This window comes from Lipophrys pholis (genome assembly GCF_963383615.2).
Source record: "Lipophrys pholis genome assembly, chromosome: 13".
NCBI classification, from domain to species: domain Eukaryota; kingdom Metazoa; phylum Chordata; class Actinopteri; order Blenniiformes; family Blenniidae; genus Lipophrys; species Lipophrys pholis.
The window spans coordinates 29,097,377-29,111,184 of NC_137632.1; the positions used below are offsets into that span (position 1 = coordinate 29,097,377).

General features: G+C 49.0%; 1 protein-coding gene across 1 annotated transcript; it reads left to right on the plus strand.

Moving 5' to 3' along the window:
- The first annotated feature begins 2,032 nt into the window (after positions 1 to 2,032).
- On the plus strand, positions 2,033 to 13,800 carry tnfaip6 (tumor necrosis factor, alpha-induced protein 6). Its single transcript, XM_080478586.1, has 6 exons — positions 2,033 to 2,221; positions 7,519 to 7,656; positions 11,568 to 11,729; positions 12,960 to 13,188; positions 13,332 to 13,372; positions 13,455 to 13,800. Exons 1-6 carry the CDS (start codon positions 2,122 to 2,124, stop codon positions 13,583 to 13,585), a joined length of 801 nt encoding a protein of 266 aa, XP_080334712.1. The 5' UTR covers positions 2,033 to 2,121; the 3' UTR covers positions 13,586 to 13,800.
- Positions 13,801 to 13,808: the final 8 nt, after the last annotated feature.

Genomic DNA, 13,808 nt, shown 5'->3' on the forward strand with positions numbered 1-13,808 from the left:
CTCCCTCTTCTCACTCTCCCACACCCCACACCCCTCCTCTCTCCTCCTCTCCCTCACTCCCATCTCCTCCCCCCTCCCCCTCCCCTCTCCCTCCTCCCTCTCCCCTCCCTCTCCCTCCCTCCTCTCCCTCCTCTCTCCTCCTCTCTCTCCTCCCTCTCCCCTCCCCTCTCCTCCTCCTCCTCCTCCCTCTCTCTCACGCTCTCTCCTCTCCCGCCTCTCCTCCCTCTCTCTCCCCTCCTCCTCTCCCTCCTCTCCCTCCTCCCTCTCTCTCTCCCTCCCTCTCCTCTCCTCTCTCCCTCTCTCTCCCTCTCCTCTCCCTCTCTCTCTCTCCCTCCCCCCTCCCTCCCTCCTCCCTCTCTCTCCCTCTCCTCTCCTCTCCCTCTCCCTCTCCCTCTCCCTCTCCCTCTCTCCCTCTCCCTCCCTCCTCTCTCCCTCTCCTCCCTCCCTCCCTCTCCCTCCTCTCCCTCTCCTCTCCCCTCCCTCTCTCCCTCCCCTCCCTTCCCTCTCCCTCTCCCCTCTCCTCTCTCCTCTCTCTCTCTCTCTCGCTCTCCTCTCCTCTCTCTCTCTCTCTCCCTCTCCCTCTCTCTCCTCTCTCCCTCCTCCTCTCTCTCTCGCTCTCTCTCTCTCTCCTCTCCTCTCTCTCTCTCTCTCCTCTCTCTCTCTCTCTCCTCTTCTCTCTCTCGCTCTCTCTCTCTCCCTCTCTCCCTCTCTTCCTCTCCTCTCCCTCTCTCTCTCTCTCCTCTCCCTCCTCCCCTCCCTCCCTCCCTCTCCTCTCTCCCTCTCCCTCTCCCTCTCCTCTCCCCTCCCCCCTCCCTCCCTCTCTCCCTCCCTCTCTCTCCCTCCCTCTCTCTCCCCTCCCTCTCTCTCCCTCTCTCTCTCTCCCTCCCTCCCTCCCCTCCCCTCCCTCCCTCCCTCCCTCTCTCCTCTCTCCCTCCTCCCTCTCCCTCTCCCTCCTCCCTCTCCCTCTCCCCCTCTCCCGTCTCCCCTCCTCCCTCCCTCCCCTCCCCTCTCCCCCTCCCTCCCTCTCTCCCTCCCTCAACTTTGAGTTTTACCTCAGAAACAAATGTTATGTTTCATGTTGCTCTTCCACAGAAGTTGCTCAACAGCTGAGGAGTTGACGGAGGGAGTCATTGCTGAGTAAGAGGAGCAGAGTACTTGTACTTCGCCGTGTGTGAACTTTTCCAGATGTTCGGGGTCTCCAACGAGGCGTGACGTCAAACAGGATGTTTTCTCAACCGTTCTCTCATCTGTTCCCAAACAGCAGCGTCAGAATCCCGAAAGAACCGGACCTCAGTCACGTCACAGAATCCAGAACCAGAACCAGATCCAGAACCAGAACCAGAACCAGAACCAGAACCATTCAGATCAAACTGTTGGCAGTTCTTTGATAGTAAAACTGGGTAAATGTTGGGTTTGCTCTGGATTTGTGACGATGCTGGGAAATCAGGTGAATGAACGTCCACATACAGACGAACAGAGGTAGTACCTGATAAAGTACCTGATAAAGTATTTTTCATTTATGTATTTAGTCATTTTCATTCATTTTATACGTCAGTGTCTTTTCTTCATTTTCTTTGAGAAAATTATTTTTTTGGGGGGTCATGGCAGAATTGAGCATGATGCTGCCTCCGCCATGCTTCACTGGAATGATGTACTGTCCTGGTGGGGCATGATGCTGCCTCCGCCATGCTTCACTGGAATGATGTACTGTCCTGGTGGGGCATGATGCTGCCTCCGCCATGCTTCACTGGAATGATGTACTGTCCTGGTGGGGCATGATGCTGCCTCCGCCATGCTTCACTGGAATGATGTACTGTCCTGGTGGGGCATGATGCTGCCTCCGCCATGCTTCAGGACATAGTGAGCGTTTCTTGGTTTCTTCCAAACAGTAGAGTCTTTGTCTCATCAGACCAGAGAATTTAGACCCTCCAGGTCTGAGAGTCCTTCAGTTGCTTTTTGACGAAGCCCAGACGGGCTGCCATGTGTATTGTAGGAGGAGGAGGAGGAGGAGGAGGAGGAGGAGGAGGAGGAGGAGGAGCAGCAGCAGCAGGATCTGAAGCTGTGAGTATTTAAAGTGAGCAGGAGCAGGAGAAGTGATCTGAAGCCTCAGACGGCCCCACGATGTGCGTCCTAACGCTCCTCTGGACGCTGCTGGTCCTGATCCAAGAGACGCAGGCGTGGGGCTTTAAGAACGGCGTCTTTCACAACTCCATATGGCTCGGTGAGTTCCTCCTCTTCTCTCCGTCCTGAGTGACTTTCCTCTCATACCTCCTCTTCACACTGTGGTCTTCATCACTGAGACCATGCAGTGAATGAAAAGGAGGTTCTGGTGAGGTCCAGAGACACGTGAGAGTTTCTTCCTGCTTTGCTGACGCTGCAGTTTTTCTCTCATGAAGTCTGGTTGTGCTCAGCAGCTTTATGAGCCGGAACAAGAGACGGTCTGCTTCTGCTGTGGGAAATCTTATTATAACTGAAGAATCACAACCTCTCAGTCCTACAGGAAACAAGACTATAATCCAGCAATAATCCCAGAATTCATGTTTCATTCTGGGATTCATTTAAAACAAAGTCTGAATTCAGTCGAGAAAAATTCTTATTTCTCTCTTTAGTTCAGCTTCGATGTCCGAATTTTGACTTTCTTTTCTTTATTTACACTGTAATGTATTTAAAACACACACACACACACACACACACACACACACACACACACACACACACACACACACTCGGGACCATAACAGCTCCGGGCCGTCGGCCAACCCACCAAGCAAATTGTAAATAAACAAAAAAATAGATCGATTTAAAAGAGATTCAACCCGTTTGATACCAAACAGCCTCAGAGATGTTCCGTCGGGGGAGTTTGTTAGAACTCCCATAATGCAACAGCTTCCTGGACGTCTCACCGTATTTTGCATCAGAAGGTTTTTCATAAAAATTCTTTACTTTCCGACTGGAGTCTTTGTTGTCTGCAGTGGAATTATAGACCAATCACATCGTCAGGATCCACAAGCAGCTCTACTTCACCTTCAGTGGTAAAATACTGACCTTTACTTTGAAACTTTAATGACGGTGTTCCAACAGTAATGTGTCCCTTCAGCCTGCATGAGGCTCTGGAAGTGAAGGACGTCCATCATCTCCCTCACTTCCGCCACTTTCTAGAGAACATGGGGGGCTTTTCCTCCAGCAAGAACCAGGTTCTAGTTCTGGTCCAGGGCCAGACTTAGCACCAGTTCTTTGTCTTTCCACTGCCAAAGCCCCGGCCAGACAGGAGCTAAACTGGTGCTACGCTGGTCCCACTTCGTTACTGGACCAGAGAGGAGCCGGACTGGGACCAGAGAGGAGCCGGACCGGGACCAGAGAGGAGCCGGACCGGGACCAGAGAGGAGCCGGACTGGGACCAGAGAGGAGCCAGACCGGGACCAGAGAGGAGCCGGACTGGGACCAGAGAGGAGCCGGACTGGGACCAGAGAGGAGCTGGACTGGGACCAGAGAGGAGCTGGACTGGGACCAGAGAGGAGCTGGACTGGGACCAGAGAGGAGCTGGACTGGGGTCAGATGTGTCATCAGCTGGGGGCGGAGTTATCTCTGGAGGTATCACTACCTACAAGGTGGAGGCGAGGTTGAACCGTCTTTCTGAAATCTCCAGGGAACACGGAGCTCCAGAGCGGTTCTAGAGAAACAATACTAATAACGTGGGAACGATATAAGTTAATAATACGAGGGAACGGAATTATTTAATCCGCAGCTCTCGAGCTGCTGCAGAGCTCCACCTGTCAGTCAGCTACGTCAGATAGAATTCAGAAGCAGTTTTTCATTGTAGTTTATTTTTCACACTTTTCATGATGACATCATCGTAACTAACTTCACCTCCAGGTCTTGTTTCACCTTCTGACCGCCGGTTCCTCTGGCTTCTGGTTCCTCAGGAACTACTAAACAAACTACAAACTACTGGAAATGAAAGTTGGAGTGTTTAGAGCTAAAATGAGCCTTTTAATGTCTTCATGTGAAAGAGAACATTAATCAGAGTGGTTACCTAGGTTACCATGGAAACGGCTGTAGAGCAGTTCTATCATTCTACACCTCCATTCCTCCATGTTGAAGCTTTTGATTCAGACACGTCCAGAAATAAAGTGAAAGGAGCAGAACGTCACTCTGGAATGTTGGAATGGTGAAAAATAAGAGCCAAACTCATCCACGTGTTATTATTCCCCTCTATGTCCACTCTGGAGCTCTGGACTAAAGCAAGACGGAGGTGAACAAAGACCAATAGAGACACGAAGAGACGTAATGTCTTCTGGCTCTTTGGTGCTTCAGAGGTTCAGGTCAGACTAGATGGAGCGACCCGGACTAAACCAATGAAGACAGTCCGTCTCCTGTCGGCGCCAAATCGGTCAAATCAGTGACGCAGCGACGTGGTTCTACTGGTTCTACTGGTTCTACTGGCTCTACTGGCTCTACTGGTTCTACTGGTTCTACTGGTTCTACTGGCTCTACTGGCTCCGTTACCGGTGGACAAAGAACCGGTTCTTTGGGGGTGCTCATTTAAGAACCGGCTCTGAACTAGAACCTGGTTCTTTCCGGTGGAAAAGCCCTACCAGTGAATCAGAGGTTTCCCTTCATGACATAATGTGGGGAAGTAGCCCCTCCCTCTGGCAGTGGATACTCACTTTCTCCTTACAAGCTACCAGAAAGCAGACACAGCTCGTTAGCATTTAAAGGTGCAGACACAGAAACAGCCTGTTCTCTGTAACGTCACTAGAAGGACTTTTAGACTGAAATTCTCAACCAAAGCTGCATTTGGGGGGAAAAGATAAGATCGGACTTTATTAATCCCACATGGGGGAAGTTCAGTCTTCACAGCAGCTCAACATTGCACAGATACTTAGAGACAGTCAGGATAGATGCACACAAGAGAAAATACTGTGTATATATAGAGAGAGATATTTAGATAAATATATATGCACGTATATACATGGAAATACGGGAGAAAGTATTCAGTAGTATCAATCTTTACAATAATTGCAGTACACTTTACAATACAAAAGTATCGGACCTCTGACACCAAACGGTCTAATGTACAACCTTTAAAGTTCGTCTTTATGCAGACGATGAAAATGTCTATTTTCACAAACCAAATGACTGTAAACAATAAACGAGTTCGGACACGAAGCAGCTCACTGGAAGAGCAGAGGACACACACACACACACACACACACACACACACACACACACACACACACACACACACACACACACACACACACACACACACACACACACACACACACACACACACACACACACACACACTGCCCAGACTTTGACCTCCTGACGGTTTATAAGCATCAGGATGTTTACATCAGGCCTGCAGCTGGAGCTCAGAGGGTCCGATGCTCTAGAAAAGCTCCTCAGTAACCAGCAGAGCACCAGACGCTCTCATGTGGCAGAAATCTCAGGGAACAAGAAAATTCCAATTCCTAACTGAAGAAGACTTGGAGGAACGCCGACGCTGAGCTTCATGAGCTTCTGCTCTGATACTAGAATCCGTCGACCAACTGTGCCGAGTCAGCGTTGTTCAGAGAGAAGGAGCTTTTATTATGAATATAATAATAATATAATATATATTGATGACCGCTGCTGAAGACAAACACAGGAGAGAGGATGAGGAGGAGGAGGAGCTTGCTGCTGAACCGAGAAAAATAGACCCCTTGTATCTATTGTGTACTTGTACGGTTGACACTGGTCTACATTTATTAATTTATCTTTTATCTTTCATGTGCCTTCATTTTCTTCAATAATATACATTTTTTCATATCGTTTACTATTTTATTTATTTGTGTTCTAAATTGAAATGTTTTAGATTTTAGTTCCTCAGTATCCTATAAAAAGGGTTGTGATTGTGGGGGCAGCCAGCAGCACTGGTCAAGTGGAAACGTTAAACTTTTGCAGCGTTATATTTGTCAGTTTCCACGACAACGGAGCTCTGAGACACTGGACATGCAACTTTTTTGGAAACGGATCCCAAGGTGGAACTTTTTAAAAATGTTCTGTCTCTATGGAAACGCAACTTTTCTGAAACTCTCATTCTGGTCCTGGTCCTGGTCCTGGTCCTGGTCCTGGTCCTGGTCACCACATTGGTAGTAACTAGTAGTTCTGAACATGCTCAGTAGAGACAATCAGAACAAAGTTTCCAAAACCCTGAGTTAAACCCTGAGTTAAACCCTGAGTTAGACGCTGAGTTAAACTCTGAGTTAAACCCTGAGTTAAACCCTGAGTTAGACCCAGACCCTGAGTTAAACCCTGAGTTAAACCCTGAGTTAGACCCAGACCCCGAGTTAAACCCTGAGTTAAACAATTCATTCAGCAGGTTCCTGCCTTGCGTGTTCCAGATCCGTCCTCCTGGTTGAAAGCTGCAGGTTGTTGCAGGAGCTGCATGGAGGACAGAATCCTGCAGAGCAGCGCCGAGCTAATAAACCCTGGCGCTTTATTAGTGGGAAGACTTTTCTTCTGCAGTCATGCAGGTTTAAAGCTCAGTGGAGGAGGACTTCCTGCTGGGCGGCGCTGAGACACGTGAGCTTCTCAAAGGGAACAAGTTGAAGGGTTAGCTCCATTTCACCTTCAGTCCTGCGCTGAAGCTCCGCCCCCGGTCACCTGAGGACCGGTTGACACCTGAAACGCATCAGTGAGGTCTGAAAGAGACTCCTCACGTCTAAACCTTCTAAACTTTACATCCAGCCATCTTCTACATGTTTGTCCTGTTCAGGGTAGTGGGAGTCAATCCCAGCTGAATAGGAGCGAGAGCAAGGTTCACCTGGACAGGTGAGGACAGAAACGCATGGACAGGTGAGGACAGAAACACCTAGACAGGTGAGGACAGAAACACCTGGACAGGTGAGGACAGAAACACCTGGACGGGTGAGGACAGAAACACCTGGACAGGTGAGGACAGAAACACATGGACAGGTGAGGACAGAAACACCTGGACGGGTGAGGACAGAAACACATGGACAGGTGAGGACAGAAACACCTGGACAGGTGAGGACAGAAAAACCTGGACAGGTGAGGACAGAAACACATGGACAGGTGAGGACAGAAACACCTGGACGGGTGAGGACAGAAACACATGGACAGGTGAGGACAGAAACACCTGGACAGGTGAGGACAGAAACACATGGACAGGTGAGGACAGAAACACCTGGACGGGTGAGGACAGAAACACCTGGACTTTAGTACAAAAACAACCAAAAGCACCAACATGATAACTACATCGTTTTCATGGTTTCTGCCGTTTCCATGGAAACACACAACATTTTCAAAACATTGCAAACGTTGGAAAAGTGAAAATTTCCTGAAGCAAAAATGCAAAATGATGCATTTTCACTTGAACCGTGGTCTTAGTGTCACCGAGTGACCTCACATACACACTGTTTTAGACTTTAAATATCGTTGTCATGTCATGTTTCCTCCACCCTCCTGAGACGATCCTGTCATCAGCGCCTGTTCTTTCTTCTCCCTCAGAACAAGCAGCCGGAGTTTACCACCGGGAATCACGCAAAGGACGATACCAGCTGACGTATAAAGAGGCCAAAGCCGTCTGCAAGTACGAGGGCGGAGCTCTGGCCACATACGAGCAGCTGGAGGCCGCCCGGCAGATAGGTTCGTTACCCTCATGAACGACTAATCCTCCGACCCGCCGCTTCACAGGCTTCATCTGCTCCGCTGGACGCAGGCTGGAGGACAAACATGGCCGCCGCTCCGGCTGGAACACTTGTAACAGCAGGTTGTCAGAGGGAGCAGAGGAAGAGGCTCTAAAACAGTCCCGCAGATCTCGTAAAGGCCCGATCACAGTCGGCAGGTACAGCTGAACTTTTATTCAACAGTCAGCAGGTACAGCTGAACTTTTATTCAACAGTCAGCAGGTACAGCTGAACTACTCCTCAACAGTCGGCAGGTACAGCTGAACTACTCCTCAACAGTCGGCAGCTACAGCCGAACTTTTATTCAACAGTCAGCAGGTACAGCTGAACTCCTATTCAACAGTCAGCAGGTACAGCCGAACTCCTATTCAACAGTCAGCAGGTACAGCCGAACTTTTATTCAACATTCGGCAGGTACAGCCGAACTTTTATTCAACAGTCAGCAGGTACAGCCGAACTTTTATTCAACAGTCAGCAGGTACAGCCAAACTACTCCTCAACAGTCGGCAGCTACAGCCGAACTTTTATTCAACAGTCAGCAGGTACAGCCGAACTCCTATTCAACAGTCGGCAGGTACAGCCGAACTTTTATTCAACAGTCGGCAGGTACAGCTGAACTACTCCTCAACAGTCGGCAGGTACAGCCAAACTTTTATTCAACATTCGGCAGGTACAGCCGAACTTTTATTCAACAGTCAGCAGGTACAGCCGAACTCCTCCTCAACCATCAGCCGAGAACATTATCATTTCACCAGCAGGACAGCATCTGATGACAAGATGAGAACAACCTGCTGCAGCTTTTAAAACACGTTTTCTTGTGAAAATGGAAAACTTCTGGAGTGTTTCCAGGCTCCCATTTCCATGACAACAGAGTTTGGAGTCACAGTTTGGAAACTGCTACCGAGGTGGAACCTTTAGAAAATGATCCAACTCTTGTCCATGCAGCTTTTTGAAAATGCTCTGACTGTTGCTGCTCCTCCCGGCGGAGACTTTCTCCGGTTTTATGAAGAGGTTTGTCCCAGCGACTCGCTGGACGGAGTTCAGATCCCTGCAGAGCAGCGCCGGGACTTTGTTAGTGTGAGAAACGGTGATTTACATGCAGCGGCGCCGGCTGGGAGCCAGAGCCAGATCAGAGGACCCCCCGCCGAGACTCCCGCAGACCACGTGAAGCTCCGTCAGCTTGTGTCATGGAAAAACCGTAATGTTCCGCTCCGTTCAGCCTCCAGTCCTGCACTCACTCTGTGGTCGAGTAATGAAAGCCAACATCTGTAAAACGTAAAGTGGTGCTGGATGTTACAGGCTGCTCTTCGTTTATACAGAACGTCCAGTCTCCTTATAGAACTCTCCTCCGACTCGTCTGAACCAGGAAAAACTCAATTGGTACAGTACATTATGGTACAGTACATTATGGTACAGTACGTTATGGTACAGTACAGTACGTTATGGTACAGTACGTTATGGTACAGTAAGTTATGGTACGTTATGGTATGGTACAGTACAGTACAGTACGTTATGGTACAGTACGTTATCTTACAGTACGTTATGGTACAGTACGTTATGGTATGGTACGTTATGGTACGTTATGGTATGGTACAGTACAGTACGTTATGGTACAGTACGTTATGGTACGGTACGTTATGGTACGGTACAGTACAGTACAGTACGTTATGGTACAGTACGTTATGGTACGGTACGTTATGGTACGGTATAATATGGTACAGTACAGTACGGTACGTTATGGTACGTTATGGTATGGTACGTTATGGTATGGTACAGTACAGTACGGTACGGTACGTTATGGTACAGTACGTTATGGTACGGTATGTTATGTATGGTACAGTACAGTACAGTACGTTATGGTACAGTACGTTATGGTACGGTACGTTATGGTATGGTACAGTACAGTACGTTATGGTACAGTACGTTATGGTACGGTACGTTATGGTATGGTACAGTACAGTACAGTACGTTATGGTACAGTACGTTATGGTACGGTATAATATGGTACAGTACAGTACGGTACGTTATGGTATGGTACGTTATGGTATGGTACAGTACAGTACGGTATGTTATGGTATGGTATGGTACGTTATGGTATGGTACATTATGGAGCGATATGTTCTAGTACGGTATGTTATGGTACGGTACGTTATGGTACGGTACGTTATGGTATGGTACAGTACAGTACGGTATGTTATGGTATGGTACGTTATGGTATGGTACATTATGGAGCGATATGTTCTAGTACGGTATGTTATGGTACAGTACGTTATGGTATGGTACGTCATGGTATGGTACGTCATGGTATGGTACAGTACATTATGGTACGGTACGTTATGGTATGGTACATTATGGAGCGATATGTTCTAGTACGGTACGTTATGGTACAGTACAGTACATAGTGGTACAGTACGTTATGATACAATGCGTTATGTTATGGTATGGTATGTGTTGGTATGGTATGGCATGGTACGAGTTTTAGTGCATTTCCATTGTCAAAAGTTGTGGATAGTACCTAAAGTACCGTACCCAAAGGTTACCATTTTTTGTCACCCCTCCATTGAGGTAGCTCGCACTAAGGTACGGTCCCAGGAGGCGGAGCTACAATGCAGCCGTCTGCTGATTGGTCAGTGAGGATCGTCAGTCTGGACCAGCAGCAATATTTAAATATCTCTTCGCCGTAGGAACCTTCCATTGTTCTCATCTGCCACTTTGTGCTCACTGGTTGTTTAGTGAACTGGTTTTTTGAAATGTAGCGCTCCACTGCCCCCTGGTGTTCAAACAAGGTGCAGCCGCAACTAATGTGTTCCGTTGTTTTCTGTTGCGTGATGACCTTCCATACATGCGTACGTTCACAACTCCGCCTACATTTTAAACATGCAGTGGGACTGCGCAACAGAGTTGAGTCTGGATGGTATGGTATCATACTGTATGCCGTGTACTGTACTGTACTGTACTGTACTGTACTGTACTGTACCATGCTGTACCATGCTGTACCGTACTGTACCGTACCATACCATACCATACCATACCATACTATGCCATACCATACCATATCGTACCATACCATGCCATACCATACCATACTATGCCATACCATACCATATCGTACCATACCATGCCATACCATACCATACCGTACCATACCATATCGTACCATAGCGTACCGTACCGTACTATACCATACCGTACCATACCATACCGTACCGTACCATACCATACCATACCATACCATACCATATCGTACCATACCATAGCGTACCGTACCGTACTGTACCGTACTATACCATACCATACCATGCCATGCCATGCCATGCCATGCCATGCCATACCATACCATACCATTACATAGCGTACCGTACCGTACCATGCCGTACTGTACCGTACTGTGCCATACCGTGCCGTGCCGCGCCGTGCCATGCCGTGCCGTACCGTACAGTGTGCAGTGGAGACAAGGTACTATACTGTCATCAGAAAGGTTCATTTTGTTTTATGTCATGTTTGTTATACTTGGATATTTATTCTGTCCATGTATCGTCACAGTATTTAGGTTCCAGGAGTATTTGTGACGTTACTTCCATTAACCTGATCAATCTCTCAGTTTGTTTGTTTTTGTCCAGCCGGGATCAGCTCCTTCCTCTTCGGTTGTTTGTAGTACCCTTCTTAGAAAATATATTTACCCTTGATAAGCAGAAGAGATGGTTTGGGGGAATTTTTTTAAAAGTAGCTCAGTTTCCTCCACAACGACACACTTCCACTGATCCACTGGACGACGGACCGAGCCGATGGTGGCGGGTTCTCTGAAGTGGTAGTGGTGTGAACAAGCAGCAGTGTTTCCTGTTGCTCCATGTTTCCTGTCTGTTTCTTCAGGTTTTCACGTCTGTGCCGCCGGCTGGTTTGACCGAGGCCGTGTGGGCTACCCCATCGTTAAAGCCGGCGTCAACTGCGGCTTAGGGACGGTCGGCGTCGTGGACTACGGCTACCGGCTGAACAAGAGCGAGAAATGGGACGTTTACTGCTACAACCCGCACTGTGAGTACCGCCGCCACTTCATCGCCATGGCAACGTCCGCCTCACGGGCCCGTTTACCACAACGCTTTCAGGAGACAACACCACACTGCCCGTGTGTTTTGTTTCTGTTTCCACAACAACGGAGTTTGGAGCTACTGAAAACACCGCTTTTTGAAAACAGCCTGACTCCGTCTCCATGGAAACGGGATAAAGCACAACTTTTTGAAAACAGTTCACCTCCATCTACATGAAAACGGGGGGAAAAGGCAACTTTTGAAAATGGTCCAACTCTGTCTGCAAGGAAATGGGGGAAAGCACAACATTTTGAAAATGGTTCCCAAGGTGGAACTTTTTGAAAACATGTAAACGGGGAAACACAACTTTTTGAAAATGGTTCCCAAGGTGGAACTTTTGGAAAACATGGAAACGGGGTAAAGCACAACTTTTCGAAAATGTGTTCCTGCCGTTTTTGTATAAACATGAAACTTTTCTGAACCAAGAACACAAAGCGATGTTTTCACATGAACCGTCGAGGTGTAATCAGGGTTTTAATGAAAGTCAAGAGGAAAGATGTGAGACGACTGTAGTCCAGACGCTCAGGACCACCAGCTTCACTTCGGCTGAGTCGGACCTCACTTACACATCACTTCCTGTTTCATGGTGAACCAGCAGATTTTCTACAGGTTGCCATCGCCACGACCTTTGATCTTTGACATTTGACCTTTGACCTTTGGAGAGGAATTCTGATGCTGGTTTCATTGGAAGGACTGTTGTCAGACCAAATCTTAGATCTCTTGGATTTAACCTGCAGGAGGGGTTCAACACTTCCTGTTGGTTTAGAGTCTGGCTGTCATGACATTATTGTGTGTCCTCCCCCCGTCCTCCCCCATCTCCCCCATCCTCCCCCGTCCTCCCCATCTCCCCCACCTCCCCCACCTCCCCCCGTCCTCCCCCATCCTCCCCTGTCCTCCCACCATCCTCCCCCGTCCTCCCCCATCTCCCCCATCCTCCCCCGTCCTCCCACGTCCTCCCCCATCTCCCCCACCTCCCCCACCTCCCCCCGTCCTCCCCCATCCTCCCCTGTCCTCCCACCACCCTCCCCTGTCTACCCCCCGTCCTCCCCCATCTACCCAACATCCTCCCACCATCCTCCCCCATCCTCCCACCGTCCTCCCCCGTCCTCCCCATCTCCCCCATCCTCCCCCATCTCCCCCACCTCCCCCCCGTCCTCCCACCATCCTCACTCTCCAGCCAAAGAGTGTGGCGGCGTTCTGACGGACCAGCAGAAGACCATCCAGTCTCCCGGTTTCCCAGACGAGTACCAGGACGAGCAGATCTGCTACTGGCACATCCGCGTGCGTCTGGGCCAGAAGATCCACCTCCACTTCCTGGAGTTGGACGTGGAGGACGACGCCGGCTGCCTGGCCGACTACCTGGAGGTGTACGACAGCTACGACGACGTGTCGGGCTTCGCCGGCAGGTGAGGACGGAGGAATCAGACCCGTCACTGTCAAACTCCATCCAAACGGAGAACCGCTGGTTCTGCACTGTTTTACTTCGAGCCATAGAAAAAACCTGGAATTGAATTAACACTTTGATGAACACATTCACTTCTACCTCCAGGTTTTGTGGGGATTATTTGCCTGATGACATCATCAGCACAGGTGAGTGCCTCACACTTTATTCCTCTAAAGTAAACGATGCGTCACCACGGCGTTGAGTCTTTTCTCCTCCGGCTCTCTGCAGGAAACGTCATGACGCTGAAGTTCCTCTCCGACGCTTCGGTCACAGCCGGCGGCTTCCAGCTGCGTTACACCGCCTTCAACACCGCCTTCGACACCACGCGGCTCACACACAACCACACACACCTCCACTGAGGAGCCCTGCACTCATGTAATCCTGGTATTTATAGGGTAATCTGTTACCTCCTGTACTGTAAGCGGTGTTCTCTGGAAGAAAGTGTGACAATAAACAAAGCACACATTGTTTTAACTGTTTTTCGTCTCATTTATTCACTTTATTCATCCACGTGTGACTTTTAATCATTTCCAGGAGATTAAAAGATGAATAAACTTTAATCTACTCTCATCTGAAAGAACT

Bases quoted from the DNA above. Each gene is read 5' to 3' on its own strand.
- tnfaip6 (XM_080478586.1), top strand. From the start codon at position 2,122: ATGTGCGTCCTAACGCTCCTCTGGACGCTGCTGGTCCTGATCCAAGAG. The intron at 11,730-12,959 runs GTGAGTACCGCC...CTCACTCTCCAG, and splicing joins TTACTGCTACAACCCGCACT to CCAAAGAGTGTGGCGGCGTT. The intron at 13,189-13,331 runs GTGAGGACGGAG...TTCTACCTCCAG, and splicing joins GTGTCGGGCTTCGCCGGCAG to GTTTTGTGGGGATTATTTGC.